General features: G+C 54.6%; 7 protein-coding genes across 7 annotated transcripts; 2 read left to right on the forward strand and 5 right to left on the reverse strand.

The window, feature by feature from the left end:
• Positions 1–649: 649 nt before the first annotated feature.
• Positions 650–3,576, reverse strand: BO70DRAFT_386935 (nitrogen regulatory protein area; the record flags this gene model as incomplete). The annotated part of the gene is made up of 3 exons (XM_025545862.1): positions 2,894–3,576; positions 2,698–2,827; positions 650–2,659 (listed from the first exon to the last, which is right to left on the reverse strand). Exons 1-3 carry the CDS (start codon positions 3,358–3,360, stop codon positions 650–652), a joined length of 2,607 nt encoding a protein of 868 aa, XP_025399986.1. The 5' UTR covers positions 3,361–3,576.
• Positions 3,577–3,833: 257 nt separating this feature from the next.
• On the reverse strand, positions 3,834–5,403 carry BO70DRAFT_28135 (uncharacterized protein). The gene is made up of 3 exons (XM_025539010.1): positions 4,973–5,403; positions 4,200–4,673; positions 3,834–3,975 (listed from the first exon to the last, which is right to left on the reverse strand). The coding sequence occupies exons 1-2, from the start codon at positions 5,089–5,091 to the stop codon at positions 4,202–4,204; spliced, it is 591 nt and encodes a 196-aa protein (XP_025399987.1). The 5' UTR covers positions 5,092–5,403; the 3' UTR covers positions 3,834–3,975; positions 4,200–4,201.
• Positions 5,404–5,526: 123 nt separating this feature from the next.
• Positions 5,527–6,666, forward strand: BO70DRAFT_361655 (uncharacterized protein). The gene has a single exon (XM_025543094.1). The coding sequence runs from the start codon at positions 5,951–5,953 to the stop codon at positions 6,362–6,364; it is 414 nt and encodes a 137-aa protein (XP_025399988.1). The 5' UTR covers positions 5,527–5,950; the 3' UTR covers positions 6,365–6,666.
• A 617-nt stretch (positions 6,667–7,283) lies between these two features.
• On the reverse strand, positions 7,284–8,304 carry BO70DRAFT_28146 (uncharacterized protein). The gene has a single exon (XM_025539014.1). The coding sequence runs from the start codon at positions 8,216–8,218 to the stop codon at positions 7,505–7,507; it is 714 nt and encodes a 237-aa protein (XP_025399989.1). The 5' UTR covers positions 8,219–8,304; the 3' UTR covers positions 7,284–7,504.
• Positions 8,305–8,779, reverse strand: BO70DRAFT_28147 (uncharacterized protein). Its single transcript, XM_025539015.1, has one exon. It carries the CDS (start codon positions 8,655–8,657, stop codon positions 8,391–8,393), a length of 267 nt encoding a protein of 88 aa, XP_025399990.1. The 5' UTR covers positions 8,658–8,779; the 3' UTR covers positions 8,305–8,390.
• Positions 8,780–14,723: 5,944 nt separating this feature from the next.
• On the reverse strand, positions 14,724–15,940 carry BO70DRAFT_290522 (putative C6 finger domain protein; the record flags this gene model as incomplete). Its single annotated transcript, XM_025539354.1, has 2 exons — positions 14,724–15,760; positions 15,823–15,940. 2 exons carry the CDS (start codon positions 15,938–15,940, stop codon positions 14,724–14,726), a joined length of 1,155 nt encoding a protein of 384 aa, XP_025399991.1.
• Positions 15,941–23,231: 7,291 nt separating this feature from the next.
• BO70DRAFT_28252 (uncharacterized protein) lies at positions 23,232–24,517 on the forward strand. Its single transcript, XM_025539047.1, has 2 exons — positions 23,232–24,166; positions 24,216–24,517. Exons 1-2 carry the CDS (start codon positions 23,471–23,473, stop codon positions 24,477–24,479), a joined length of 960 nt encoding a protein of 319 aa, XP_025399992.1. The 5' UTR covers positions 23,232–23,470; the 3' UTR covers positions 24,480–24,517.
• The last annotated feature ends 2,454 nt before the right edge of the window (positions 24,518–26,971 follow it).

Consider the following 26,971-nt stretch of genomic DNA (forward strand, 5'->3'; position numbering starts at 1 on the left):
GGCAATATCACGTGAAACGTTCAAGGTCAGGACAATAAAAGGTAGGAAAAATCCACGAAAGATACCGAGCACATGAGTGACAAAAGAAAGAATAAGAATACTCAATATCAACATATCATCAACATCAACATCAACATCAAAAGAAAAAAAAAATATCACTCTAAACAAGGAGATGCGCACTTCTGCCCGGTCCCAAGTCCTCAACAAACAAAACATAAAAAAAAAACAAGACATGAAAGATCATCAGAAACAAGAAGAGTGTCAAAAAAGCAGAAGACAAACAAAAAGACTGGGAGCCGGGACAGACGCGGTTGTATCAAGCAAGAAACACACAATATAAAATCATCCTCCCGCTCTTCCATCCCCGTCATTAGACACGTACGAAGCTAAAGCCGCAGCTTTCGCCGCCTCCGCTCGTTCTTCAACTTCCCCAGATATCGAAGTGTAATAATCGTCATTAGCCCTGCCGCCTGCTCAGCTCAGCGCAGACCCCCGTCCCCCATTAGGTACCGTTTTCGTCCCATCCCGTCGTATTACCAACTCCTGCTCGTCTAGCGAGAACTCCGTGCTGCGCGGTCATGTCTATCGTGGAACATCAGAAACAAGAAAAAAGATTCGTCCGGAAGACGTGGCCATGGAACCCTGTAGATTACAGACTCATCGTCAGCCACTCCCACTCCTGACTGGCGCCCTGCCCGCCCGCAATGCTGTGGTTGGCTGGGTTGGCCGCGGCCGGGGGCATCGCGGGCGCCAACGGGACCACCTTGGAGCGGCCGCTCGACGTCGTGCTGGATTTGCTCGCCTCCTCGGCAGCCTCCACGTCGGTGGCCTTTTCCAGCCGACGCTGACGCTTCGGCGCCATCTGCACTGATCCCCGAGTCTGTCCTGGAGAGCTCGTCGAGGCCGGGCTGGACTTAGGCGGCGCGGCCGCGATAGGCACCACGCCGGCGGCGCGGCTGGAAGAGGAACCACCACCGACCGGCATGGCGGGCGGAGACTCCGAAGACGCCGTGCCACTCTGAGCGCGGCTCGAGGTGGGTGTCGTGACCGTCGCCTGCTGCACCGAGTTCTTGCGCGCCGACTTCTTCGACGACCGGGACGTACCGACCGCCAGGCTGTTGGCGCTGCTGCGGTTCCGCTTCTTGATCACGTCCGTCTTGAGCGACAGCGGCCGCACCACGCCGTGCAGCTTCAGGAACAGCCCGCAGGCATTACACAGCGGCTGCCCCTCGGGGTTGCGGCGCCACAGCGGGGTGGTCTGCGTGAAGCAGTTGGTACACGTGGTCGGGCCGCTGCTCTCGCCGCTCTTCGACCCGCCCGGGCTGGCGGGCCGGGACGGTACGGCACTGTTCAAGCCTGACTCGGGCGGCGTGTTGGGCGACGTGTGCGTGCCTCCGTTCATGCTCTGCCGCAGCAGCTGGGGTGCGTTGGGCGTCGAAGCCGTCCGGGCGATCTTCTGCCGGCGGGGGTCCTGCTCGCGGTTGCGCACCTCGCTGACCGAGGCCGCCGATCCGTGTGTGCGGCCCAGACTGCCGTTCTGGTTCCACTCGCTCGGGGTATCCATCATGTCGGCGGATCCAATCGTCACATGCTTGCGATGCTGCGCGCTGAACCCGGGCAGAGAGTGGAACGATCCGGGGAACTGAGCGTCCCACTGCATCCCGCCGTTCAGATCGGCGGCGTCGTCCAGATCGGTCGGCATCGGCAACCCCGCACGGTCGGAGAACTGGTTCCCGTCCTCGTCCTCGTTATCCGAGTCCGCTCCAAAGCTGAACATGGCCGCGTGCGAGGCCCCAGTCGAAAAATCGCCCGGACCCAGCACCTGCGTGGGATCCACGTGCTGCGGCTGGGGAATCGGATAGCCCGGCGAATGCATCGACGAGGCGTGGCCACCGTGGTGCGACTGGTCTTGGCTCTGGTTGAACATGTATCGGGGCTGCAGCGACGCAGACAGGTTGGAGCGCTGCGTGACGTAGTTCGGCACCCGTCGCTGCGTGCGCGTATCCACCGACGGCATGTCGAAGAACATGGAATGTTCGCCGTCGTACGCGGGCTGCGGGGTCGATGCGGTCGATTGGTACCCCGACGGCGGTGGGGAGAAGAAATCGGTCGAGTTCAGCGAGGACGCCACCGGGGTGTGGGCGTACAGGTTGGCAAACGGGTTGCCGGACGTCATGGGGGAGTCGGTCGGAGAGAAGGTGAACTGTGTCTGATAGGGACCGGCGGAGGTGAGAATGGGGTCCTCGCTCAGGCCGTAGGTATCCAGCCCAAACGGCACGCCGGGCGAGGTGTGGTTGTGGTGGGAAGGGTGGTGGTTGTGGTGCAGCGCCGCGAAGGCCGACGAGGACGCATCCAGGGTGTAGTCCGGCACACCGCCCGACAAATCCGGGTCATGGGCCAGCATGGCGTTCGACACGGGCGGCACCTGGGGCGACGACTCGGCGGGGCGTTTGCGGGTGGGCACCTGCAAGTTGAAGAACTGGCGGTCGTCGATGCTCGTCTTGCGCACGCGACGGGGCACGTAGCCGAACTCGCTGTTCTTCCGCTGATCCTGCGGCGGGTGGGGGAATGAGGCCGGGACGGGGGTGGGCTCGGCGATTTGGTCCTTGCGGGACTTGATCGGGATGGCCGCGGATGTCGCCTCGGATCCTTTTGTGGCCTGTGGAGAGGGGTGGTCGGAGGGGACTCGAAGGGGACAATGAAATCGTCCAGGTTCATGGGATCCACGGAGAGATCGGTGGAGGGGTGGGAGGGGAGGGGATCGCGATCGGTGAGACGTAGTTGAGCAATGCCACTAGGGCCGGAGATGCTGTGCCTCGCAGCGAGACTATGACACACAGACTGCGATCAGCGGTCCATTGAGCGATCGCAAGAGGGGAGAGGGACGACCTACCGAGACTGGTGCACACGTTCCTGTTCCTTGCGTTTCATGCTCATGGCCATCATACGCCAGGTCAGGTTCTCCATGCGCTCCTGGTTGGGCAACTGGGCCTTGGTCCTAGAATACAGCTTCCATATCTGGGTGGCCAGAGGGTCCTTCCGTTGCAACTCGTCGGGAGAGTCAATTCCGCCACGGGGGGTACCGGCACTCCATTCGGGAAAGAGGGAGTCCTGCAGCAGGGTGGTATCGTTGGCGTTAGAGGAGTCGGCGGGACTGATTGGCGAGACGAAGGAGAAGTCGTCGGAGAGCTGGGAGGAAGAGGGAAGGGCGTGGAGGGGGTTGTGGGTGTGGGTGGTGGAGGAAGAGGAACGGTCGGCATCGGCGGAATCCTGGCGAGAAGGGAAGGCTGCGGATTGTGTTGGTCGCACGCCCACTGCTGCTCCTCCTCCTCCTCCTCCCCCCAGGGTCAACCCAGACATGATGGTGGTTGGGCTGAGGGGTGGGTGGTTGCGGTGGTACCGGTTTGAGGTGCGGCGGGCGAGATTCCTTATTGGGGCGAGTCCGGGCGCGAAAAAAAGAGGGTCCCCCGAATGAGAACAGGAAAAGAGCCAAAAAAGAAAAAGAAAAAAAGAAAAAGAAAAGACAGAGGCACGCAGCAACCGGAGGAAGAGATAAGGGGAGCTGCAGCGCGAGAGATAGGGAAGAATGGAGGGGGGGGGGGGGGGTGTTGAAGCAACGAGGCCGAGATAAGGCGAGGGAGGGGATGATGGGGGGAGGGAGAGGAAGAGAGAGAGTCGGAGTAGATTAAAGGGCGGATAGTCGGTCACAGGAGGGGGAGAGAAGAATGAATAGGCGGGTTGGCGGAAAGGCGGCCGCACGAGGAATTCCAGGCTACCCGCCGTAAACGACCGGCGAGACCCTGGGAAAGGAAAAAAAAAAAAAAGTGTTTGGAGGGAAGTACCACCACTAGTCCTTTGGTCCTCGTCCCTAGTAGCAGGATTTAAGTCGTCGCAGTCGCAGTAGCAGCAGCAGTACCGTACCGAGTACTAGTACTACTGACAACTGAAAAGGTGGTGCAGGAGAAACAACGGGAGCTAGGATCGGGGCAAGGTCAGTGGTGAGATCAATCCAATCCAATCCCATCCCATTCCATTCCCAGATGCATGGCGCTGCATGGGCTGCATCACCCCGGCTTTCCCTTTTTGTTTTTTTCTTTCTTTTTTTTTTCTTCTTCTTTCCTGAATCGGGGTTGGTCGTTTACACTGCTTTCCTGGGTTCGTTCCTTCTGGGATCCTTCCGCGAGCAGGGGTGTGCGTACCTTTAGTCTATAATAATTATAATAGCTATAATGATTATAAAATAATAATATAAGGGCGATGCGTCCCCGGGGTCGGGTTCGTGGCGGATAATCCTTTTATTTTCTTGGGTGGCGGACAATGGCCGAGAGGAGGGAGGAGGGGGAAGAGATGACCGAATGGCTGGACGGCTGCAGACGGAGGAATGAGGGCGAGGAGGATGCTGATGATGCGGATGGCTGACCAGGCGGCGGGGGCTAGACCCTCCCACTGCACATGACGCGGTGGCAGCGCGACTCTGGGGAGATCGGAATACAGGAAAGTCAAAGGGGAAGGGAAGGGTAAGAATCAAAGGAATTGTGAATTCAATTGACGGAGGCGGGATGAAGGGGGAAGGAGGGAAAGAAGAGAGAGGGAGGGAAAGGAAGGAAGGGAATAATGAAGAGGGCGCCGAGGAGGGGAAAGGCGATGGATGACGGAGGAAGCGGACGATGGACCTGATCCATCCACTCAGTATAATAATACTTTAATAAGGTTGGGCCTTGAAGGAAGGAGGGGGGGGGGGGGGGGAATAATAAGTCAGTCTCAGAAGAAGAATAGTACGTCGTGGTAATAATTATAATAATAAATAATAAGAACAATAAAAATAATAATAATAATCATCATCATCATCATCATCATCATCATCATCATCCTCATTAATTAGTAGTATATTATTACCACTATGTATTTCCATCATCTGGCTGTAGTGTAGCCCTTCAGCCCCTCAGATTCAAGGCGTCCAGGTTCGACTTACAGGCAAGTATCAGAGTCCAGAGGTGTCACTGACCGCGAATTACCAGGCCAACGATTGGCTGCGGCGGCGTGGAGGTTTCCCGTGGAAACTGGAAACAGACTCGAGATGGATTCATTCATTCACTCCATGGCTGCTCCTCCTCCACCGGGCGGGGGGCAACAAATTAATTCGGGCTGAACCAGTCACAATCCCCGTCGGGAACCAGCGAACGACTGCTGCGCGCGGCCGCTGATTTGCTGCTCGAGGCTGGGCGGTATTTTTAGCTTCCCGCCGTAAGAACTGAAGTCTTGGGCGTGTAGCAGAACAACAGCAACAGAGATGGAGATCGGGAATAGCTGATGGAAGGAGATGGGCTGATTGATTGACTCCAAGTGGCAGCGATCATATTTATACAGCATCCTGCACGACCTCTCCAACCTCCAACCTCCAACCTCCAACAGCGTGCCCCTCCTTCTGCTACCAACAGTCTACCTAGTAACTACTTACTTACTTATAGGATACACGGTAATACAGTGACGGGGAGCTAGCGGTCACGGGCTAGTACGGGCAGCCCAGCACGGACTGGGGAGGTTTCTCGAAGCACTAACGGTGCAGTAGCGCCTTCCGTTTAGATTAATCCATGCCTGCCTGCCTGCCCGCTCGCTGGCTGGAGTCCTCGTCCTCGTTTCCTCGTCTCCTCGTCTCCTCCTCCTCCTCCTCCTCTTCCTTCATCATCTCCAACGGCAAGACCATCCTCCGAACAAGCGCGACCCGACACCGTCTTAGACCGTGTCCGTCCTTCCCCCAGGCCGATCACAATCAATTAATGCCATTGTACTACCGCGCGACATACATCATGATGAGCGGTCGACACGACGACACGACTCCAGCCGGACGGCGAACTAGAGACTAAGGCAGCAGACCGATCCGGATCCTGCTGCGGTGCCAGGAATTGGCTCGCCCCCGCCCCCACCAATCACCGTCCGCCCTCCGACGGCAATGGCCGACCGTCTGTTGCTCTCGCAGCCTATGGTAAAACAATCCGGGTTGGATTCCTCCGGCATGCCCTGCTCTGCTACTGCTGTTGCTACTGCTGTTGCTACTAATGCTACTGCTACTGCTGCTGCTGCTGCTGCTGCCCTGCCTACTTGGGTTACGGACACGATCGCGTTCCCAGGTCGCGCGTCGCGATGGCCCCCTCGGGATGAGATAGATGGCTTCCCGAAGGCCTTCTCCATCCCGGCCCGTCACCGTCCAGACACTGTGGCCAAACGTGTTGCTGATGCCGTGAGGCGAGCCGTAGTTCAGACGGCGAGAAGCGTGGGACGCACCGTGGATGGTTTCACCCCTCGCCGTATCGTCGGCCGAGATCCATATAAAACTGGTGCTATGGCCGGGGATGAGGGGATCTGAGCGCAGCATAGTCGTCCCTAGTCACTACCTTAACCCCCTACCTTGATGGAATCAAATCTAAGCTTGGACTGTGCACTTGCATGCATGATCCGTCTAACCTGGTCTGTCCCATCGGCCCGATGGTTAATTTATCCGTGTCCACTTGGGGTCGCCTCTGCAGGTGAGGTTGCTGGTCGACTTGGAGATGGCAGCACCCGGCCTGCGCCTGCTCCGCTCATCGGACCTGGTCCTCCCCTCCGGGCCTCGCTGGGAGACGGGAGCAGTAGGAAGGAGCCTAGAGGAACACGACGGGGGTGACAGACAGACAGACCAGCCACCACGTCGTCGTCCCGAAGACAGCGCTAGGCGGCGGGGCGGACTGGTCGCCGCCCATCGGGTTGTCCGTCTGGCCCGGACGACTCCCGAGTGCGCAAGTGGTGCTGGAGTCTCAAGTCTCGAGAGTCGAGTCAGCTGCGGAACACGCCCTACGGTCTAAGGTCCGCAGCCAGGTGGCTACCACTACCGTCAGGCACATGGCGGCCACCGTCCAGTCCAGGCGGCCCAATTTAAGGTTGCTCGTTTCTTCCGGGCAGGGTGGACTCGCCGCCGTCCTCGTGGTGGTGTCGCGGCGAGGCCCAGGCCGGGGAATGTATCCTCGGATCCTGATATACGGACGGACAGGCCACAGGGACCACCCACCCCTGTGCGAACGGGCTTAAGCTTTGTTGGAATCGTTCCTCCACGTGAGGAGGCTAACCCGACCGAGCAGGAGCCTGGCCAGGGTGAAGCCAGACGCCCAGATGCAGGATAATGCAGAACCCAGAGGCCAGAGAGAGAGCTGCTCACCGAGAGCTGGGCTGCTGCGCGCCATCCCTATCTTACCCGATCCGCGTATGAGCCGGTAATGGGCTGCGGCCTGGTCCGTCCTGTCACGCCCGTTTCACGCCCGTCACAAGCATCGACTAAACTCCCGGTCGGCGGCGACGCTTCCCTGCGCCTGCATGTACCTACTGGATTCTATGGCTAGCCCGCCAGCACCACGCAGCCAGTGCGAGGCCCCGAGCACACACCACTACGCCCATTCCCTACAGCCTCATCCCCCTCCCTCCCTTTGTTCTGTTCCACTCCGAATTTCAGGAATATTAATCAGGAGCTCCGTATCTACTCTCCTTGACTCCCGTGCTCGGTGGAGGTGGATCCACCCGTGGTTGCGGGGTCCCTGGCCACCTGCCTCGACCGGAGCAGAGACGTTCGAGCTCCCTGCAGACCTGGACGACCCTGGGCGGCGTGAAGTATACTGCTGACTGCAGCCACTAGGGGGGTCCCTCGCTGGCCAGAGCCCTTTTTGGTGCAGTAGCCATCCATAGCCTCGTTTGGGAGACTCGTCACGACTGCCTCGGCCTCCAGCCTCGTACGGGAGCCCCGATCGTCGAGATGATGACGAGGTTCATCATCATCTCCTCCTGAAGACCCATCATCCCTATCCCTTGCGGCGGCGACAGTGCACGCGGCGTGGAGAAGCACGGTGCAAGAGGCGTCCCCGGTGTTCCCCAAACCCCTGGCGGTGGCGACTTTGGAGGCATCGTAAGCAATCTGAGGGACCCCGGCGTGCGAGCGATATTGCCAAGCCCGGACAGGGTTGTCCAGGGAGACCGTTAGCTTTGGTCGTCCTTCGGGTTCGGTCCAAGTGGGTGTCCTGTCGGAGCATGGATGAGAAGGGCAAGCGAGCACAGGACAGTCGCTTGTCCCTGTTGTGTTGACATGGCTGCAGTGCAGTGACCTCAGCCCGTCCCTGTCGACCCAACCAACCTGAGTCTCTCTCCCTCCCTCTCTCTCTCTCTCTCTCTCTCTCTCTCTCTCCCTCTCCAATTCCATGGCTCTCAAGACTGGTTCCCAAGGCACGCTTGCCCTCCGTTTCGGCCCCACGGGAGGAACAACCGCGAGGTCCACCGCGCTAGTGCTTGATACTTGACGACCTCCCACGTTACCCACGATGGCCAGGAGATAACAGATGCTGATAAGGTGATAAGCATGTAATTAGCCGTGGTCATCTCGGGGCCAATGGCCGCGCGCCGATCGGGAAGGAGTGCAGCGACACCAGAGGGGATGTGTTGATGACCAGTGACCGATTTAGATGGCTCAGACGGTTCGGCGCTCCTCGGGGGGGGGGGGGGGTGTCCTGGCTCAGTCGATGACCTGCCAAAAGTACGAGCCTCCTGGGAGTTTCTGGGGGGGTCCTGGAGGGGGCAAATGTGGCCCTGGTGGCCATAGCCGGGTCAGCTACATTGTAACATGTGAATGGGATCGTATCCATCAGGGACGGGGAAAGACAACCGCAGCCAGTGAGGAGGCGGGCTGAGGGCGTGGCAAAAGCAATAGAGTTCGACGGGCAGAAGAAGGAAGGAAAGGCGGGCGAGTCAGTGGCGTCCGGGCTGACTCACCCGCCCCCCGCGGCCTTAGGCCTCGTCAACACGGTAAACTCCGTGGGCTGACTGCCATCCCAGATCGGCATCTCCTACCTCATCGCCCTCCTCCACATACCCAATCACACCTCCCTCATGTCCTGTGACGCCTGCGCGATGAACGGAGTGCACAGTGCACAGTGCACAGTGCACCTTACACAGTCCTCTCCAGAGTCAGTCGTCGAGCACTACTTCAGTTGCTCCCTTTTGGTCCGGATGCAGCATCCATCATCCGGCGGGCCGCTCGAAGGGGAAACCGGTCATGGGGCCTGCAGGCGTGTGCCTGAGCTAACCCGCCCGAGTAAGTCCACCGTCGCTAGAAGTGTCGCAGGAGTGTCGCCCGGGTGGCCGTCGTCTGCAGTGCGGCAAAGAGAGGCCCCAGTCCGCCACGGTAAACATCGATTTACCATGATCATAGACGGCTGGCTTCAGGGGCGACCGGCATCCCTGGATAGCGCGGTAGGGATCTCGTCGCATCATGCAATCTCGAAATCAAGCAATGCACCGACCGCCCGGCCGGGCGTACGGGGACGATCTGGAGCGTCATGGCGAGGCAAGCCAAGGCAACCCGGAAGGCAGCCGGAGGACATCCGGGTGATGCTCCGTGTCGTGCTGCACGTCCGGACTCCAGGCTCGGCAGTTAACACCCCAGGATCACAGTAAGTCCCTCGCTTGGAGGGGGTGGATCATAGCGGGATGCACCGCTGTCAGCCCGCGTCAATCGCGCGGTCGCTCATAGGCATCAGGAATGCTGTCGCGCATAAACATTCTGACGAGGATAACTCCTCTTCCGGCAGAGGCCCCCCCCACACTAGGGTCATGCGGTTTTCTCACGGCTGCAGCGGGGGGGGGGAGGCGACTGGGATACTCAGGCGACAGGCGACAGGCGACAGGAATCCAGCCCGATCCCTGCAGGCGAAACTGCATTGCATCGCCGTGGCAGTAGCATGTGCTGCGTGCCAGCATGCCGGAGGACGGTTGTCCAGGCGGATGGATGGGCTGATGAAGCTGACAGGCGGTCGAAATGATCGCATGAATTGATCTGACGCCAGACGCGACCGGGGGAGATTTCAGACATGATGGTCGGGTGTCCTCGTGTCGGACTGTCGGTGCTCACTTACTCAGTAAGTAAGCGTGCGTATGCCGTGCCGCATCGACGAGGCTAGCACGAACGGATGGGTCTGGATGGGGAATGGGGAGATGGGGAGATGGGGAGATGGGGAGATGGGGAGATGGGGAGATGGGGGATGGGAGAGGGCGTGGAGATAGTATGGGGGAAACGGGGGCCTAGAGTCGAGGTTAATCGTATCATATCCACATTCCACATGTCCACTAGTAGTAGTAGTAGTAGTAGTAGTAGTCGTAGTAGTAGTAGTTATAGTACTACTACTACTAAGAATAATGTGGACGGACAGAAGGGCGAGGAAGTCTAAACCAACAACCTGAAGATGAGCCGAGAGACAGACAGACAGACAGACAGACAGACAGACAGACAGACACCATGTCCTTCTGTCCACAACAACAAGAAGCACGAAAAACTTCCAGCCCGACCATTATATAGCAATCCCACGGTCCTCGGCGCCCAAGGCACAGCTTCGGATTGGCTCGATAAGGCATTGTCTGCCTGCTGCTCGCTCGCACGCAATTGAATGACTGAATGGCGGTCAGGCCCTCACTGTCTGTCCCTGCTACCCTGTTATCCTTGTTAATTATCTGAGGACTAGGAATGAAGACTAGGAGAGCAAACAAAGAAAGAAGAAAAAGAAAAGAAGAAAAAGAAAAGAAGAAAAAGATAGGGCAGGGAAGGAAGTAAAGCAGGTGTCTAGTTAGGTCGGTCAGTTAGTCAGTTGGCCAGTCAGTCGGTCCGTGAGGGCAATCCAATCCAATCCAATGCAATCCAATGGAGTGCAATGGGACGGACACACGCTGGGTTTTGTACTCTGTTTGGGCTGGCTATCAGGCAGGCAGTTAAGGACAGAGTTTACGATAGATATGGATGGGGTAAGATGGGGTAGGGTAGGATAGGATAGGATAGGATAGGGTAGGATAGGATAGGATAGGATAGGATACGAGGGGGCGATAGATAATATTAAATAAACAATATGAATGATAACCGGCGCATATTCTCGCCAACACAGCCTTGCAGTTAGTTACTTTACTTCAGCGATAAGACCTGGATGAACCCAGGGCAAGGGCACGGACACGTCACGATAATCAACTATAATCAACCATATTGTGTTTGCCAACTGCTACTGCTGCAGCTGCTGCAGCTGCATCCTGGGGGTAGTGTTAGATAGATAGAGAGAGAGATAGGGGCAGTTTTAAACTAACTAATCGGTCAGTCAGTCAGTCACATCACATCACATTATATAGTATCACTGTATCAGTTGCGGGTGTTTATCAAGTTAGTTAGTTAGGTAGTTAGTTAGTGGTAGCTCCGGGTGCTGATAAAGCAAAATAATTATATTTATGGAGAAAGATAGTTATGGGGGAAGAAGAATAGTTAGTAAGTACTAATTAAAGTGAGGCTGTTTTTTTTTTTTTTTTTTTTTTTTTTCTCTCCGCATTATCGGGATTCGGACTGGACTGGTTGGTCTGTCCCCCTGTTATCAACCCCAGATGAAATTATCTATCTATCAATTAACTAACTACTCCGTATCAGTCTCGCATTGTTGAGTAGGTACTACTATATATATATATAGTCCCCTCATACACTAGTTACTATTTACTATACTTTTCTTCAATCAGCATTTATCTGCCGGGAAAAAAAAAAAAAAAAAAAAAAAGCAAGGATAAATATCTCTCTACATATATTTTCCCCTGTTCTCTTCTCAAATAGATACTATAGCTAGTACCTAGTAACTGATAAGCGATCACTGATAGTACTAGAAAGTATATATATATATAAACTACACCTCCAATCCCCAATCCCCATCCTCCACCTCCATCCGCATCTATGTATTTGGGTGGGTAGTAGTTAGTAGGTCCAAGTACCTAGTTCAGTTAGTTAGTATCATATTCTTATCGATGTCGATCACTCTCCTCTTTCTTCCTCTTATCACTCACCCACCCACACACCCCCACACCGAATCAAACCTTCGTGTTCTCGTTCCTACTCGTATATTTGCCAGTCGGCGCTTCCTGTTTATCTCCGATATTAGGCCGTTGTTGTGCAGATACTAGATAGTGATGTGATGAGATAGCGATTGCTGTCCGCGTCTGGTCTGGGGGATCGGAGCGGGGGTTGATAAGACGGTCTCCGGCTGGCCTTTTTTTTTTTTTTTTTTTTTAATCTGGATCTTTATCTCGATGTTTCTTGGTGGGTCGGTCGGAGGGTTTTGGTATGGGTGGTTGGCTGGGTGGTAGATTGGTAGGTTGGTAGATTGGTAGATTGGTAGATTGGATCATTGGAAATTGGTAGATTGGTAGATTGGAAATTGGTAGATTGGTAGATTGGTAGATTGGTAGATTGGTAGATTGGTAGATTGGTAGGTTGGAAATTGGTAGGTGAGTAGGTGAGTAGGTGGGTTAGGGTAGGGTTGTCTATTTACCTACTATATACTATATTTATCTGTCTGTCTGTCTATCCAGAGGATAAGAGTCAATTTGGAAAGTTCAATTGAAGTTCTTGCTCCCGGTCATGTCATCTGTCTCTCCGTACACCGTCTACACGATAGCTATCACAATGGTGAAGCAGGGCAGAAGAAAGTAGGGTGGGTGGGTAGAGCAGCTGTAGTAATGGCAATAGGAATAGCAATAGCAAGAGCAATAGCAATAGCAATAGCAATAGCAATAGCAATAGCAATAGCAATAGCAATAGCAATAGCAATAGCAATGGTAGCAGCAGCAGCAGCAGCAGCAGCAGCAGCACTACCTAGATACCTACCTCCCTCCCTCCCTCCCTACCCCCTCCATGCAGAATCCAGCGTAAATCAGGACTTAGCCAAAAGATCGCCCGCGCAGAAGAGCTGAGCTGAGCTGAGCTGAGCTGAGCTGAGCCTGAAGCCAAGTCAAACCAAACCAAACAGACCAGGATCGGACATTTGGTCCAATCAGGACGGGGGACGGTATCATTGTGTGGTAAGTAGAACTTGCTGATATATCTAGAGTACTCCGTACTACTAAGAGAGGGGTAGTGTCTGGGGTAAAGAAAGAGCAAATACTATAATATTGTTTTGACATGAGATTAGGGGGGGTGGGGGGGGGATGGTTTCTTAGTGGATGATGGAGGAGATGGATGATTTAGTATAGAATAGGTATTGTAGGTAGGTGGTATGATTGATGGTGATTTACAGAGAGGAGAGAGAGAGAAATGGAGAGCGATGGGTGGGGAGTGGGGGAAGATGGATAAACACAGACATAGATATAGATATATAGATTGTGAGGATATGGTATATATGATAGTCCAGTCTGGAATAACTTCTACTTATTGATTATGCAACCGTGACTAGCCGACGGGGGATAGTCAAGGGTTCCAAGGGAGTGGGTTAATAGATTAATAGATAAATCAATATAGAGATAAGAAGGTAAGTAATATGCCACAAGAATATTACATATTGACACGTCGTCTCTAGATCAAAGATAGTAGAGAGATAATAGTGGTAAGTAGTATCACACACACACACATCATGTTATTTATATAGTAGCACCGATCATATAGATCCGATCAAGACTTTAACCAATCATTCGTACTCTTCCTTCCTGTATTCTTGCCTGGCCCGTCTTCGCATAGATGTATATCACATCATGGTTTCCCAGGAGAGAAGGGAGAGGAGGAGAGGATGAGAGGTCACTCTCTCTGGGTCTGGAGAAGTAAAATAAACCGACACAATTGCCAGCATGCGCGGTACCAAAAACCTACCAGATCCCACGCAAACATGGCCCTCAGGTCATTGATACCAAACAGGGATAAATGTCGCGATTCGAATTCTTTTGATTCGACCCAGCTTTTATTCGGAATTGGGTACTCCACGCTAATTAATGCATCTGAGAACAGGGGTATACTGTACCTACACAATAGTATTGTCGTCTTGGGGTTTTATTTCAGGGGGTGAGATTGCTTACTAGCTTGCGGGCTTTTCTTCCGATACGAAGCCGAGTGGACGATGAGACTCAAGATAAAGCAAGTGATTTCAACATAAAGTGAAGACGACAGGAGCCATCACGCGCACAGGATTACGGCCATTTCAGATCTAATTGATGCAGTTCACCTGCCCTCTATTCTATGTAGTTAAGGTATAGTATAGTGTAGTGTAGTAGGTTTATATCCGGTCTAGGTCAAGCAAACACAGCAAAGGAAAAAGAAAAAAAAGAAAGCGTAACATGGCAAGATCCACCCACCCATGTGTCCATGACAACCCTGCATCATGCATTGTGGGTCATGTCATCGAAACACAGCGCAAACAAAGTCATAAGCGCCAGGTCCGATCCAGACTAGTCTTCAAGCAACGACTGGACCGAGAACCGGTAACGCCACGGAATAAGAACCAACAATAAGGGGAAAAAATAAAATAAGAATAATAAATGTCAAATCAAATCAGACACACCCGTCCCGCTGGTGGCTAGATGCGTAAGCTCGTGAAAACCGCCGTGGATATCCAAAGCCAATATGAACAGAAGAAAGTGAAGCAACAGATAAAAAAAAAATCTAATCCTCATTCCTGACACAAGTCATGTGGCAAAAGAACAAGTTAACCTCTCAAGAAAAGCATAAAGAGGCGTACGAAGGATAAAGATTGAAGATACCGCCCAAGATCCTTTGCGCCCGCTAATGACCAGCTGGTAAAGTAAAGGTTGTATGCATGGATGGAAGACGATGGGAAAGAAGCGAAGCGAAGCGAAGGTGATGCAATACGGCGCACAGGGTATTAGTAGCAGATGCGTTGATGCTTTTCGGAACGATCGTCATTCCGCTCCGTTCATGAATGCGGAGAATGCCCCGGCCCCGGGGGCCCCATGGGTGACTGGCTGCCGAAGCCGGCCTGCTGTCCGGGATCCGGGTAGATGGGGTACGGCACCACGTTCATCGGAGACATGGTGTTGACGTCCTGCCACGAGTGGAAGCCCATCGGTGTCGGCTGCCCGGGGTACGATACCGAGATGCCCGTCTGTAGATCCGCCGCGGGAGGGCTCTGGGGGTTGACTGGCGCGCCGCTGAAGGACTGGGCCGGGCTGGTCATCCTCCGCTTGAGATCCGCCGGCGAGGGCTGCACGAATTGCCCGGGGGCGGGATACGGTACCATGTCGGCTGCGGGTGCCGGGAACGACATGGTCCGCGTGGGAGGCACCTGCCAGACGGTGCCGTCCGGTTGCATCGCGAACGTCGGCGCTGGCGTGAGACCCTGCGGCTGTGACGGGACCGTAGGCGTCCCTGGGAGGGGGGAGGCGGTGGGCATGGGCGCCATTGGGTTGTGTGCTGGACCCCACGGCATGTTCATCATCGTTTTCCCGGCCGACATGTTCGCCAACATCTGCGGATCTGCTGCCATCGTCGTGTACTCGTCCCACGGGACCGACGGGTCGAGGGCGGGCGGCGACGCGAATTCGGCGGAACCGACAGTGCGATCTACTGGATCCTGTGTCAGCACACGCACGTTTGTTCCCGGTCGTTGCGGCGGCCACCAACCTGGCGCAAAAGGTGCCATTGGGTTGCCTGGAAAGGCGGCGGGGTTGAATCCCGCCACGTCCTGACTGGAACCCAACGGCATGGGCTGATAGGGGAAGAATGCCTCGGCTTGGTCGACCCCCGAAACATTCGGTGGGGACGATGACGCCGTGGACGGGTCCGTGGAGGCAGTGTCTAAACGCGAGCTGGGGCGGGATTTCTTCTCCACAGGAGGCTGTTGGTCGACGGGGAAAAACTGACACTCCTTCCGCAGGCGAATGCAGTTTTCGCATCGTCCCTGGGAATCATCCGGCGCCACGAGGCATCGGATCTTTCGTCGACGGCAGTGGACTATCGCACGACACATGAGCTACACGAGCACGCAAGACAGAGAGACCGGGGTCGAGGCTTACCACATGCGACGGAGGTGCGATGGTATCCCAGCTTATTGCGCTTCTTGTCCGCAGACGATTCCATGGCTGCAGCTTGTGGACTTGTAGTGGGTGTTAGGTCCTCGACGACGGCGGGCATAGCCCAGAGAATATGCTGGAGAGACGAGGAGGTGAGGTCGAGGGCGCATTAATCGCACGGGGACGATGCAATGTGTCGACGAGGTCGGAGCGGGAGGACGGCGTGGTCTCGAGAGACTGGAGATGGATGTAGAATAATGATGGGGTCGATATGATGCAATGCGCGAGGGAATGCGTCAGGTGAAGGTAGTCGTCGTACGTATTTCGAGCTGCCCGTTTCAGCAGCGAGACGGGGTAATATGCGAGCCAGCACCAGACGACGAGAATCAGGGTTGAATTGTTTCAACGGGGGAGCCAGCCAGCAGCGCGTGCACTTTGAGGGGGAAGGGTTGAGGGGGGAAGAGGGGGGGGGTGCGATTATGATGGTCGTCGCGTCGTGGGTGTCGTGGAGGGGAAAGCGGAGGGGAGGCAGTGATGGTGGAGTGGTTGGAGAGGGCGATTTCGGGGCGGGCAGGGCGTTGATGGAGGGGAACGGGACCCGGTCTGCAGGTTAAGATAATTAGGGGATTTAGTCAGGATCCAATAGCCGGGATGTAGATAATCAACGGGGGCAGGGGGGGGGATCCCCATGGGCGTGCGGAGGGGAGTTCAATCAATGAGACGAACGGGGGGGATTAAGCATGATGAAGAGGGAGTGGGTAGGGGAAGAGGAGGAGTTGAAGCAGTGAAGGAGTTGGCGTGAAAGTGGAAGTGGAAGGGGAAGGGGAAGGGGAAGGGGAGGCAAGTGGGTGTGGCCGGCCAGTCAGTGGTTGAGGGTCGAGTCGAGTCGAGTCGAGACGAATGTACTGTGTAGACCAAACTCACTCACTCACTCACTCACTCACTGGCCGGTAGGGCAGGCATGGATGGATGGATGGATGGCTGGGCTGGATGTACCTGTTTAGTGCGGCGGCGGTGGGAGTAGCTAGTACCGCAGCTGGTGGTGCTGGTAGCTGGTAGCTGGTACCTGGTACCTAGTGAGTACGACTGCCGAGTACCACCTGGTTAGTGGTATCGTGTCTCGGGATCTAGTAGGATCTCGGGACTTTGCGATGGCGCGCCTGAGGTTCAACGGGCACCCCGGCTGGAAAACGTCTCGGAAGAGGCGAGAGGACGAGAGCTCGAAGTATCGAGAGTCTCGCGACTTGCTTTTAGGGGACTCGGAGGAGACTGTCTGGCTGCTGGGAAAGGGGCAGGGAAGACGACTCCAGAGAACGTGTGGAAAAAGTAGGTCCAAGAGGGATCAGGAAAAGGAAAAATAAAAATAAGAATAAAACCCAGATAGAATCATCAACCCAAAGTAGGAAGGGAGAGAGAAAGAAAGGGAAAAGAAAAAAGAAAATAAGGGAAAGAGAGAAAAAGAGAAAAGAAAAAAAGAAAAAAATAAAAAGGAAAAGGAAAAGGAATAGAAAAAAGGCTATCAGGACGATGGGTGGTCGATTCACATGGGGGGTCGCATGGGGGACTAAGAGGGAAAAGGGAAAGCAAAGAGCAGGTCGCGAGTGGATAATGGAGATTTAGCAGAAAGGAGTAAAGGGCAGGCCCATGGGGACGGAGACAGGCACAGGTACAGGTACAGGGACATACAGGCACAAGTCAGGAACAGGGTCAGCACCGTGGGATGGTCTGGGATGGTCTGGGACAGAGTGCGGGTGATGCTGACGATGACGAAGAGCCAGATTCGATTCAATCTAACCAACCTACGCGGATAATTATTCGCAAAACATGATTACCACACCAATCCGTGCTAGGATTAAGGTACTGTCAGTGCTGAAGAATCGAGCTTGCCTCAGGTGGGCAAGCCTTTACTAACCCCGGCTGAAACACCAGCCTGGGTGTGCTTTACTAACTATTAATATGCGGATGCTAACTACCATTCTCATATCAGCCTACGCTTTCGGGCTGCCCGACTGGCTGTGCAGTGCAGGCGGTGCCCAGGGAGGAAGGTACTACACTCTAGTACTGCTACTCTCTACCACTAATCTCCTCGTGACTGGGTACTCCGGACTCAGTAGTAGATGGCAAGGTAGTACAACTGCCATCTTCCTTACGTATCGGACCATCAGCCACCTGCCTAAAGTTGAGTGCTGGCAGGGAGAGAGCCCTACATAAATCACGGCGCCCCTCGGATTGAAACAGGCCATCAAACTTTGGTGGCATTCGAGAAGATTGGGCAGGGGCAGGGGTCGGGGGTCGTCACATGGAATGTGGCGGTGGGAGGTTAAGGTTGTCGAATCAGGGGGTCTGACTGGGGGGAGGGGGGGCTGTGGTCAGTGGTCGTGGCAGTGGTTCCTGGCAGGCTGGTGCTCTCAAGGTCCCAGGCATCTTATGACTACTTACGGTGGGCTGTCCGGATGGGGACCGGTGAGTGCTGCTGTCTGGATTCTGGAACCAACACCGTCGTCCTATTAGCTACGGAGTCATTAACTACCTACTGCGAACCATGACTCCAATCATACCATCTGGAGCAGACGTGCACCAGCAGAGATCACCCCTGATCCCTCCGAACCCCCCAGTTCCTCAAGTCGACATCCGCCCACCACCGTCCTCGTCTATCATCCCTCGCCCATGGTCCCAGAGGTCTGTGACAGACAGTCTGCTGGAAGGGGTTAAGTGGGGGTGGGGGGGAGTCGCTGGGCGTTGGGGCATTGGAGAATGCGTTCCTCCCTCACCGATCGAGCCTGGGCGGGTGGGTGCCGACTGATAGCTGAGACCTGTCAATCATTTGAAGAACTGGGGAATCTGGAACCCGGCGCTCGTCCACTCAGCATCGGCGAGCGTGGTTTTAAATTTAACTCCTCGTTGGGGCCAGGGTGACGGCCGCTACCCATTGGGCAGCTGCCGGGGGACCCGCTGGGCCCGGCAGCCAACCAGGGCCGGGGGGCCGGGGGGCCCGCGAGGGACTTTCCCTCTGGGCGAAAACCAAGTAAAATGCGAGTCTGGGAGAGAGCTGGGCAGCGCCCAGAAGGGCGTAGCGGCCAGCTGAAACACCTTCTCGAAGACCGGGAGTCGTCATCCCCCCCGGCGGACCCGCCGCTGATTGGCGCACCGCCCCCGGACATGGGGGGCAGGGGCCTGCCCATCGTCATCCGGTCTTGCACATTCCAGCCCTCCCACTGGCGATTTAATGAGGATGGGCATGGCATTACGCTCGATGGGTTTGATTTTTCGCGCGATTCCACTGGGCTAGGTGATATTCAGCAAATGCTCGCTGGGTGCTGTTCTGTCTTTCTCTCCATCTTTCTCCCTCCTCCTGCTCCTCTCCCTCCCCTCTCCCCATCCCCCCCCCATCCCCCCCCAGCCCCAACGGCGTGTCGCACACGCAGCCCAGCCCGCCGCCCGCCGCCCGCCGCACCGCCAGTCCACATCCACACCATCTCATCCACGGGAACCACTTCCACGCTTGGGAGCCTTCGTACCTGCATCCTCCTCCTGCGACCTGCATGTCTTCTGGAAATATACCCCGCCCGCCGTGGCCATAACCAGACACACAAAGAGCCAAGCCTAGATCTGTCAGAACGCGGTGGGACGCGAGGCCAAGGTTTGATTAAGGATCACATCGGCATCCTAGTGTGGCCGGGGGGCTTGGTCTGGCCGACGGCGTCGCCTGTCTGTACGGAGTAAGGGATTGGATTGCGTCGACAGGCGATCACCGCCGACAGCTCTCGACGTCGCATTCGGAGCTACTTCCAGAAGGGTTCGTCCCAGGGCCCTCGCGACGCGGAGGGTGACATGAGGATGCGATGCGCACCACCCCCTTTCGGCCACAGGGTGACCGTCGTGGGCACGCCGGCACTCTACCTGGCGCAGGGCTCGACGGTCGACGGTCTTGCGTACGCAATCGACTGTCCGACTGTCTCGGGAGGCAAGCGATCCGGAGGAAACCACGGCGATGGGGAGTGGTGACATGCATGCAATAATCATGCTGCCCTGCAAACCACCAAACCACCAAACCACTAGCCAACAGCCCCAACCCGGGCAGATTGCTTGGCCTTTCAGGGTCTCGCTGCCTCGCCCGGCTCCATAATTAGCAGCCTCGCTAGCCATGGGTAAACTCGGATCCGACCTTAGTTCGCTATCTAGTCAGGCACGCACAACCACGCAGCTGAAGCTGGACCATTACGTACCCGCACGTCTAGGAAGTATCTGTGGTTGGTAGTTGGGACTCTGGGAGTGGTACAGACCTACTATGGCACTTGCTTGGTACGCGACGGACAACTAAAGAAGTACTCCTACCTATCTATTTTTAGCGGCAGTCCACCCAACACCATCCCATAATCCCACCGCAATCTGTCCCAGGCAACTAACCAGTAACTGGCAGCCAGTCAACCAGCCTGCCATATAGTCGACGAGAAGACATTATCCCGATGCAATCTATCTGGTCGCTGGTCCCGACAGAGTACATTTACTGCATCGAGCAAGCGACAGATAGGCAACCCACGCGTGGACATTGCTGCTTTGGTCGCGGTCTGCGTCGCTAGCGGGATCGGGCAGCCGACGTACGTAAGCGAGGCGGCGACGATCGAGTCTCTCTCTCTCTCTCTCTCTCGTCGCGTCTCGCATTTGATTGAACCTGAAACCGAAACCAGTCAGTCAATCAGTCATTAGTTCGGCTCATTTGCCGCTCAGTTTTTCCTTGAGTCTCTGCCCTACCCTACCGCCGCATCCGCATCCGCATCCGCATCCGCATCCACCATTATCTGATCATCGGCATGACTGCGATTCGCGCCCCTCGGCCCCGTGCTAGGGGAGGGGCAGGAGGCTGGACAGAACAATGGACTTGCAACACGCCACTCGCGTCGGCTCTGGCCTTCTGCCCCTGCTAGTCAGTCTCTCGATAGCACCTTACCCCCCCCCCCCCCCCGGCTCCTGCAGGGACTAATGGACCAGCTACTGTACAAGAGCGTAGTGTCTCCTCGCCTGCAGTTGCAGAGTGCAGTGCAGAGTGCAGTGCAGTCCCCACGAGACAGGCGTGGAAATTCTCCGAGGCGAGTCCTGATCGGAGTTCGAGGTCCTTATTGGCCCACCCTACCAGCTACCAGCTGCAGGAGTGACATCCATGCTCCAACACTCCATCTACAGTGCACTGCACAGTGGACAGTGTACACAACACACAGTGGTTGGTAGTAGTAGTATCAGTACTACCCTACTACACCCTCCGTCCTCGTAGATAATATAATCCCTCCCCCAATCCAGGCTGAATCACACCCAATCAACCCAATCAACCCCCGAGGAATGGCAGATACCGCAAATCGTGCTCATCCGGAGTTGTCGCTCGAAGCAGTAAGCATCTCCTTTGCCCAACCCAAACCGAACCACCGACCGACCGACCGACCGACCAGCTTTGCGTAAGACACACGCTAAATACGCTGAATCCTAGTCATCTACAAACCTTTTATTGCTTGACCGATTGATCATGATTATGGATTGATGGATCAGTTGTTTCTCATCCCCTCCGAAACAGAAACAGAAACAGAACAGAACAGACCCTGATTATTGATTCTGATCCTGATCCTGATCCTGATCGCAATTCCGAGTTCCGAGCTTCTCCCGTATTCTGTTTCAATTTTAGCCCTCTTTACCTACGGTAGTCAGTCGTTTTGATTCGTTTCGTCTCGTATTTATTTATTTTTTTTTTTCCCCCTCATCATTATTTTTTTTGCCGGTCGGTCGAGTCGGTCCCAAGGTTGAAGGTTCTCAAGGGAAGGAAGGGTCCCTATCTAACTATCTAATTCTTTCATAATAACCAGACCAGACAGACCAGTACCACAGGACTGGAGAAGAGGGTACTGGAGCTGGAGATAATCCAAGGTAGGTAGAGATAGTGGGGAGGCTCTCAAATATTAATACCTCCATACATCCGTACATACATTCATACATTCATACAGACAGAAAGACGATGGTGACAAACTTAATGATGGAAATACTCCGGAAAAACGGATTCTTATCGCATCGCCAACGGTCGGGAAAAAGCAAACAGAAGGGAAAAAAAAAAGAAAATTAGACTAACTCATGTCGGTATTTATGTATGTGTTCTGCATGACCATGATACCTGCCTGAGGTTACAACTACTAGTTATACCCTAGGTACTGACTGATAAATATACTATCCAAAAGTGCAGCTACCACTATAGTAATTTATCTATCAGTACTATCCCAGATATCTAGAGGAGACACAGATAGATCATACATAACTATCTACTCCCTCCGTACATCCACAGGACACGTAAGAACCCCAGCATTCCACGACTCGCAGACCAGGTCCAGCATGCCCCGATGAGGCCAAGTGCCCGCCAGTCTGAAACCGGCTAACCCTGGATCCCAGCATCTGGGCACTTTGCAGTCGGCTTAAGTTCTTAGCCTTGGGTTGATGGTCTTGCTTGGCCGTACGGGGAAGTTGTTGTAAACTTGTAATAGTATCGTCGATGGATCGAGGGATGTCTCGGGCGAGTAAGTGTTGCCACTTACTTACTTACTTTCTTGCTTGCTTGCTTTCTTGCTTGCTTTCTTACCTGCTTTCTTACTTGCTTTCTTACTTGCTTTCTTGCCTGCTGGCTGGCTGGCTGGCTGGCTGTCTGTCTCGTGGTGAGGCTTGGCATTGTTTTGTATAGTTTCGCTCTACTCGTAGCCATCTCCTGCTTTGCTTCATACGTGGAATTTTTTCCCCTCTTCCTCTTCTTCTTTTCTTTTCTTTTCTCTCTTTTTTTTTTGTTTTGTGCTTCTGCCCATGCTCGTGTCACATCCCTCCAACTCCAACTCCAGCTGTCTCCATCCGTTGCCTGCTGCCTATTTCTCCCAGCCATGGCCCCATGTCGTGCCACCACCCCTTCCAGCCTTCCTCCGAGGGAACCAACCCCATGACCGATGCCTGACCTGCGAGCCCGTCATCGTATAGATACCACCAGTGGACAGGACCTGGCATCCGTCCGTCCACTGTGCGTCGAGGGAAGGTGCGACTGGCTGTCGTGTGTGTCTGTGTCTGTGTCTGTGTCTGTGTTTGCTGGTGCTGATGGTGCTGATTTTGCTGCTATTGTTGTTGTGTTTCTTCTACTGTTCTAATTCTTGTAAGCATCAATCCGTACATAGGTAGTGAGGGAGTGAGAATGTTCGTCCCACCCAATAATGAACGATTCTGGAATAGAGATATCTCTTCAAGATCCGTCCCAGATCCGATCTTCTTCCCGATTCCATCATCCCCAATCCTCCTGCCCCGAACAGCCCGGCTAACACGGATCGGACAGCCGGTTAACTGCCCTGCCTGCCTTGACCGCTGAAGTTCGGCAGCCGATCCTGCAGACTGCGGCTCGATCGCGACGCAGCACGAGGCTGGATGCGCTATCCTCGAGGTCGCTGTTCTGGTGGCGGACTTGGTTTGCTTGGATTGCAGGACATGGCTTCGAGATGGTCGAGCAAGTCTCGACGCGGTGCTGGTGAATGCCATGAGCGAGACGTGAATCAGTCTGACGTACGCTTGACTCTCACTTTCACAGCAGCACAGGCAGTCTTCCTCTTACCACAATGACACCAACAATCAACAATCCCACGACAGCAGCATGTCGCTCAAGAACCACCACCTCCCGCCGCGAGTCCGCGTCATCCTCGAGCGGCAAGAGAAACTCGACCAGATCCTCGCCTACCTCGACGGCACGCAGTCGACCTTCCTCACCGACAAGGAGCTGCAGGCCCACGACATCGAGGTCGCCTCGCTGGATTTCCTCTCGGGGGAGTCCTCCTCCCCCTTCACCGTCCCGTACTTCTTGCCCACGCAGGATACCGCTGTTTCGAGGCCGCCGATGCCGTGGAGGACGACTGGCCGGCGGTTTTGGCTAATACGCTGGAACCTCATTTGGACCGCTTGCAGGATCGGTATGACTGGGATATACTGTAAGTGTGGGCTCGGGAGACGCGTCACGCATGGAAGGCACGGAACTGGTGTTTGTAGGTATACCTCCACCCAGGGGATGGGCCGGCAGCGTTCCCTCGCTTCCTGCTTCGAGACATATGCGACGCTGCAGATCAGGAATAGCCGGCAGTCCCATCGGACGCTGACGATGGTGATGACCCCGTGCCGGTCAGAAGAGGAGATGGACCGGCTGGGGAAGGAGTACAAAGACGATTGTCGCCCGTCGGTGGCTGAGCTGATCGTCCTGACGAGTTGGATGCGTGGGGGGATGGCGACTCAGCGAACACGCGCAACGAAGGCCTGCCACAAGCGCCATTGGGCTTTGGCCTTTCACGTCGTCGTTCCGGTGCGTTCTCTCGCCGATGGAGGCAGACCGACAACTAACCCTATCCCAGACCCTAGTCATCTCCTTCATCCGACCCGCTCGAGTCCGCGTCCTCCACGCATACTTCGACAACACCCTCAAGGTCCAGGCCACCGAACCTTTCGACTTCGATGCCCCGAACTACCCGGATCTGATGGAATCGTTGGTCCGATGGGCCTACCCGACCGTCCACGGCGACACCCGACTCTCGGGGTCCCTTCCGTCCATCTCCGAAGACGACGAGGATGACGATCCGGCAGGTCAGGAACTGGCTGGAACATTGGGCATCACTTGAGGGATGGGATACCATCTACACCTCCATCTATACTACCGTTTTGCTTTTTTTTTTTTTTTTTTTTTTTAGCTTCAAGTTTCTGTAAACTGGATAGTAGATCAGAACTAAGTAAGAGAATCCCACTTATCTGTTGAAGATCCGTCTCGCATACATCAGGATATAGTATGTAAGTATGTCGCTATTAGTATACTTATATAAGCAAGGTGAGATTACATCTTGAATATAGGTGCATGAAATTAACATTTAGTTCTTTCAATGGTTGTTATGTATATCTAGTTATAGAGAAACAGGTATAGTAAATGAACCAGATTATTTGCGAAAAAAAAAAAGAAAGAAATCAAGATCATTCAAGCTAGACAGATATACAAACAGTACTATATCTCCACTTATATATATATACATATATTTTTTATTTTATTTTCTGTCGCCATGAGCAAGCCTAGGTGATGTATAACTAAAAAAACAAAAAAAAAAAACAAGTCAAACTAACCCCTCAAACCGTCCAGTCCGAAATTCAAATCTACATTTTCCCAACCGTCAACCAAGACATATTCAAAGGTGAAGAATCCATAAATATAGCCATACCCACAGCCACGTCTCCACCCCATGGAACCCCTCCAAACTAAATACACAAAAGAGCCCATCTTAGCTTCGCCACAAGGCTACTAGACTCCAGCACCACGATGAGGTACGGGCTCGTCGCTGGAGACCCGGGCCATAAGGGCCCGAGCACCCGCCGCCACGAGGGCAGGCTGGGATTTGGAAGTCCCGAGTCGACGCCTGTTAAGCAGGGTCAGTTGGGGGGGAGACAGATGCCTGCCTCGCTGATGTCTCGGACGAACCCGCTAGTCGGGAGTCCCTAAAGACTCAAGACAGTGTCGTGTCGCCAAGCCTATTGCTGGGTGGCCCGCTAGTTCGGGGGGAATGGAAGGGAAGGGAGAAAGCAGAATGGAACGCCCAGAGAGAGGTAACCAAAAGGGGAAGGGGGAAGATGGAACGCCCAGAGAGAGGTATCCAAAACCAACCCAAGTCAAAGCCAAGGGTTGCCCAACCGCTAAGTCGGAAGGACACTTCCGCCAACCGGGAATTAACCAGCCACCTGAAGTCGTACGCCCAGGGACTCTTCCAGCTCCAGCCGGCTTTAGATGCAAAGATCTCTTCCGGCTCTGACAGCCAGGATGGGGGGAAGCACGAGACTCCTAGTGGACTAGAAGCTCTTCCCAGGGGGGAGGGGGGGGGTGAGCCAGCAAAGGAGTCCTCACATCTGTGGCGAAACACGAGATGCTCGTCCAAGCCGGTGGTAAGTGCAAGGGGGAAGCCCTGGGCAGCAGTACCCGTTAGCATCTGATAGTGGAGGAAGGGAAGGGGAAACTCATCGAGGGTCGAACGACTGTCGACGGCTGGAAGAGACCAAAGACGAGCATCAAGAGATGAGATGAAACCAAAGCAATGCACGAAGACAAAGGAAAGGTAGTTGGTAGAGGGGGAAGAAAGAAGAAGAGGGAGGGGGGGGGGGAAAGGGAGAAGAAAAGGGCACCCCGTAAGTCTCTCGTCATAGAGTGTCGTAACTTCCGCGTCAGGCACTTCCATTCGCTTCTTCTTTGGGTGACGCACCTCGCTCATGACCACCTCCATGACATCTCCATCACATATGCACTTCGTGAACCTCGAATTACCCCCCCACTAGGGGTGGAGCAGAGCGTGGGAAGGAGGGCGGCATCGCCCATGCCCAGCTGTTTACCCGGACCTTCTCAACTTAGGGCACGCTCAGGCCTGAGTATTGACGCGAAACGGTGCTGGATGTATATATAGTACGAACAAGATAGATACACCCATCCCAAGCCAGGCCTCGACGTATACTACTCTATAAATAGCCAAAGACATCATCACGTCACGGCACCGGTTGAAATTCCGATTGACGCATCCTTTACGCGGATGTCTCCAGTACCCTGCCCACACGGCAATGATGATGAAAGAAGAAAAAAAAGGTATGTATGCACCGCCCGAGCATGATCCAGCCACAGGATTTTTAGATGCCGTACAAGATAAGTGAGACAGTAGAGACTCCGTCCGGCTTGCAGCGAATCCGAACACGACACAAATCGTTCCAAGCATGTGGACACATCTCATACAGGTTGAACCGTCAATCCTCCCACAATCATACACGCATCGAAGAAGTGTCTGTCACTCACTCCCCGGATCGCCATTTTGGTCAAGATTCTCAATCAAGCAGGCCCCACGGTTCCTCCGCATCTTCTCCACCTTTGCCGGCGGGCATTTTTGAAACGTCCAGAAAGGTAGATGGATTCGCTGCGCCACTAGGTTCTCTCTCCTTTGGTTTGGCTTAGGATCGGGATTAAATCGATTGAAGCTCGTTATGTCCACGAGATCAAGTCTATATGTACACCCATCCTATGTCCCCATTGATAGATCCTCGGGACGGTCATGCTTATGGTTAGGCGTGAGGTACCAGCCATGGCGGCTTGAATCGG

This window comes from Aspergillus heteromorphus (assembly GCF_003184545.1).
Source record: "Aspergillus heteromorphus CBS 117.55 chromosome Unknown BO70scaffold_10, whole genome shotgun sequence".
NCBI lineage: Eukaryota > Fungi > Ascomycota > Eurotiomycetes > Eurotiales > Aspergillaceae > Aspergillus > Aspergillus heteromorphus.

What these genes read in the sequence shown, in the direction of transcription:
- BO70DRAFT_28135 (XM_025539010.1), bottom strand. Translation starts at nt 5,091, where the DNA reads ATGAATGAATCCATCTCGAGTCTGTTTCCAGTTTCCACGGGAAACCTC. An exon ending in CTGGACTCTGATACTTGCCT is followed by an intron (nt 4,674 to 4,972) that starts GTAAGTCGAACC and finishes TGGATGGATCAG; the next exon opens with GTCCATCGTCCGCTTCCTCC.
- BO70DRAFT_361655 (XM_025543094.1), top strand. Translation starts at nt 5,951, where the DNA reads ATGGCCGACCGTCTGTTGCTCTCGCAGCCTATGGTAAAACAATCCGGG.
- BO70DRAFT_28146 (XM_025539014.1), bottom strand. Translation starts at nt 8,218, where the DNA reads ATGGAATTGGAGAGGGAGAGAGAGAGAGAGAGAGAGAGAGAGAGAGAG.
- BO70DRAFT_28147 (XM_025539015.1), bottom strand. Translation starts at nt 8,657, where the DNA reads ATGGATACGATCCCATTCACATGTTACAATGTAGCTGACCCGGCTATG.
- BO70DRAFT_28252 (XM_025539047.1), top strand. Translation starts at nt 23,471, where the DNA reads ATGTCGCTCAAGAACCACCACCTCCCGCCGCGAGTCCGCGTCATCCTC. An exon ending in CCTTTCACGTCGTCGTTCCG is followed by an intron (nt 24,167 to 24,215) that starts GTGCGTTCTCTC and finishes ACCCTATCCCAG; the next exon opens with ACCCTAGTCATCTCCTTCAT.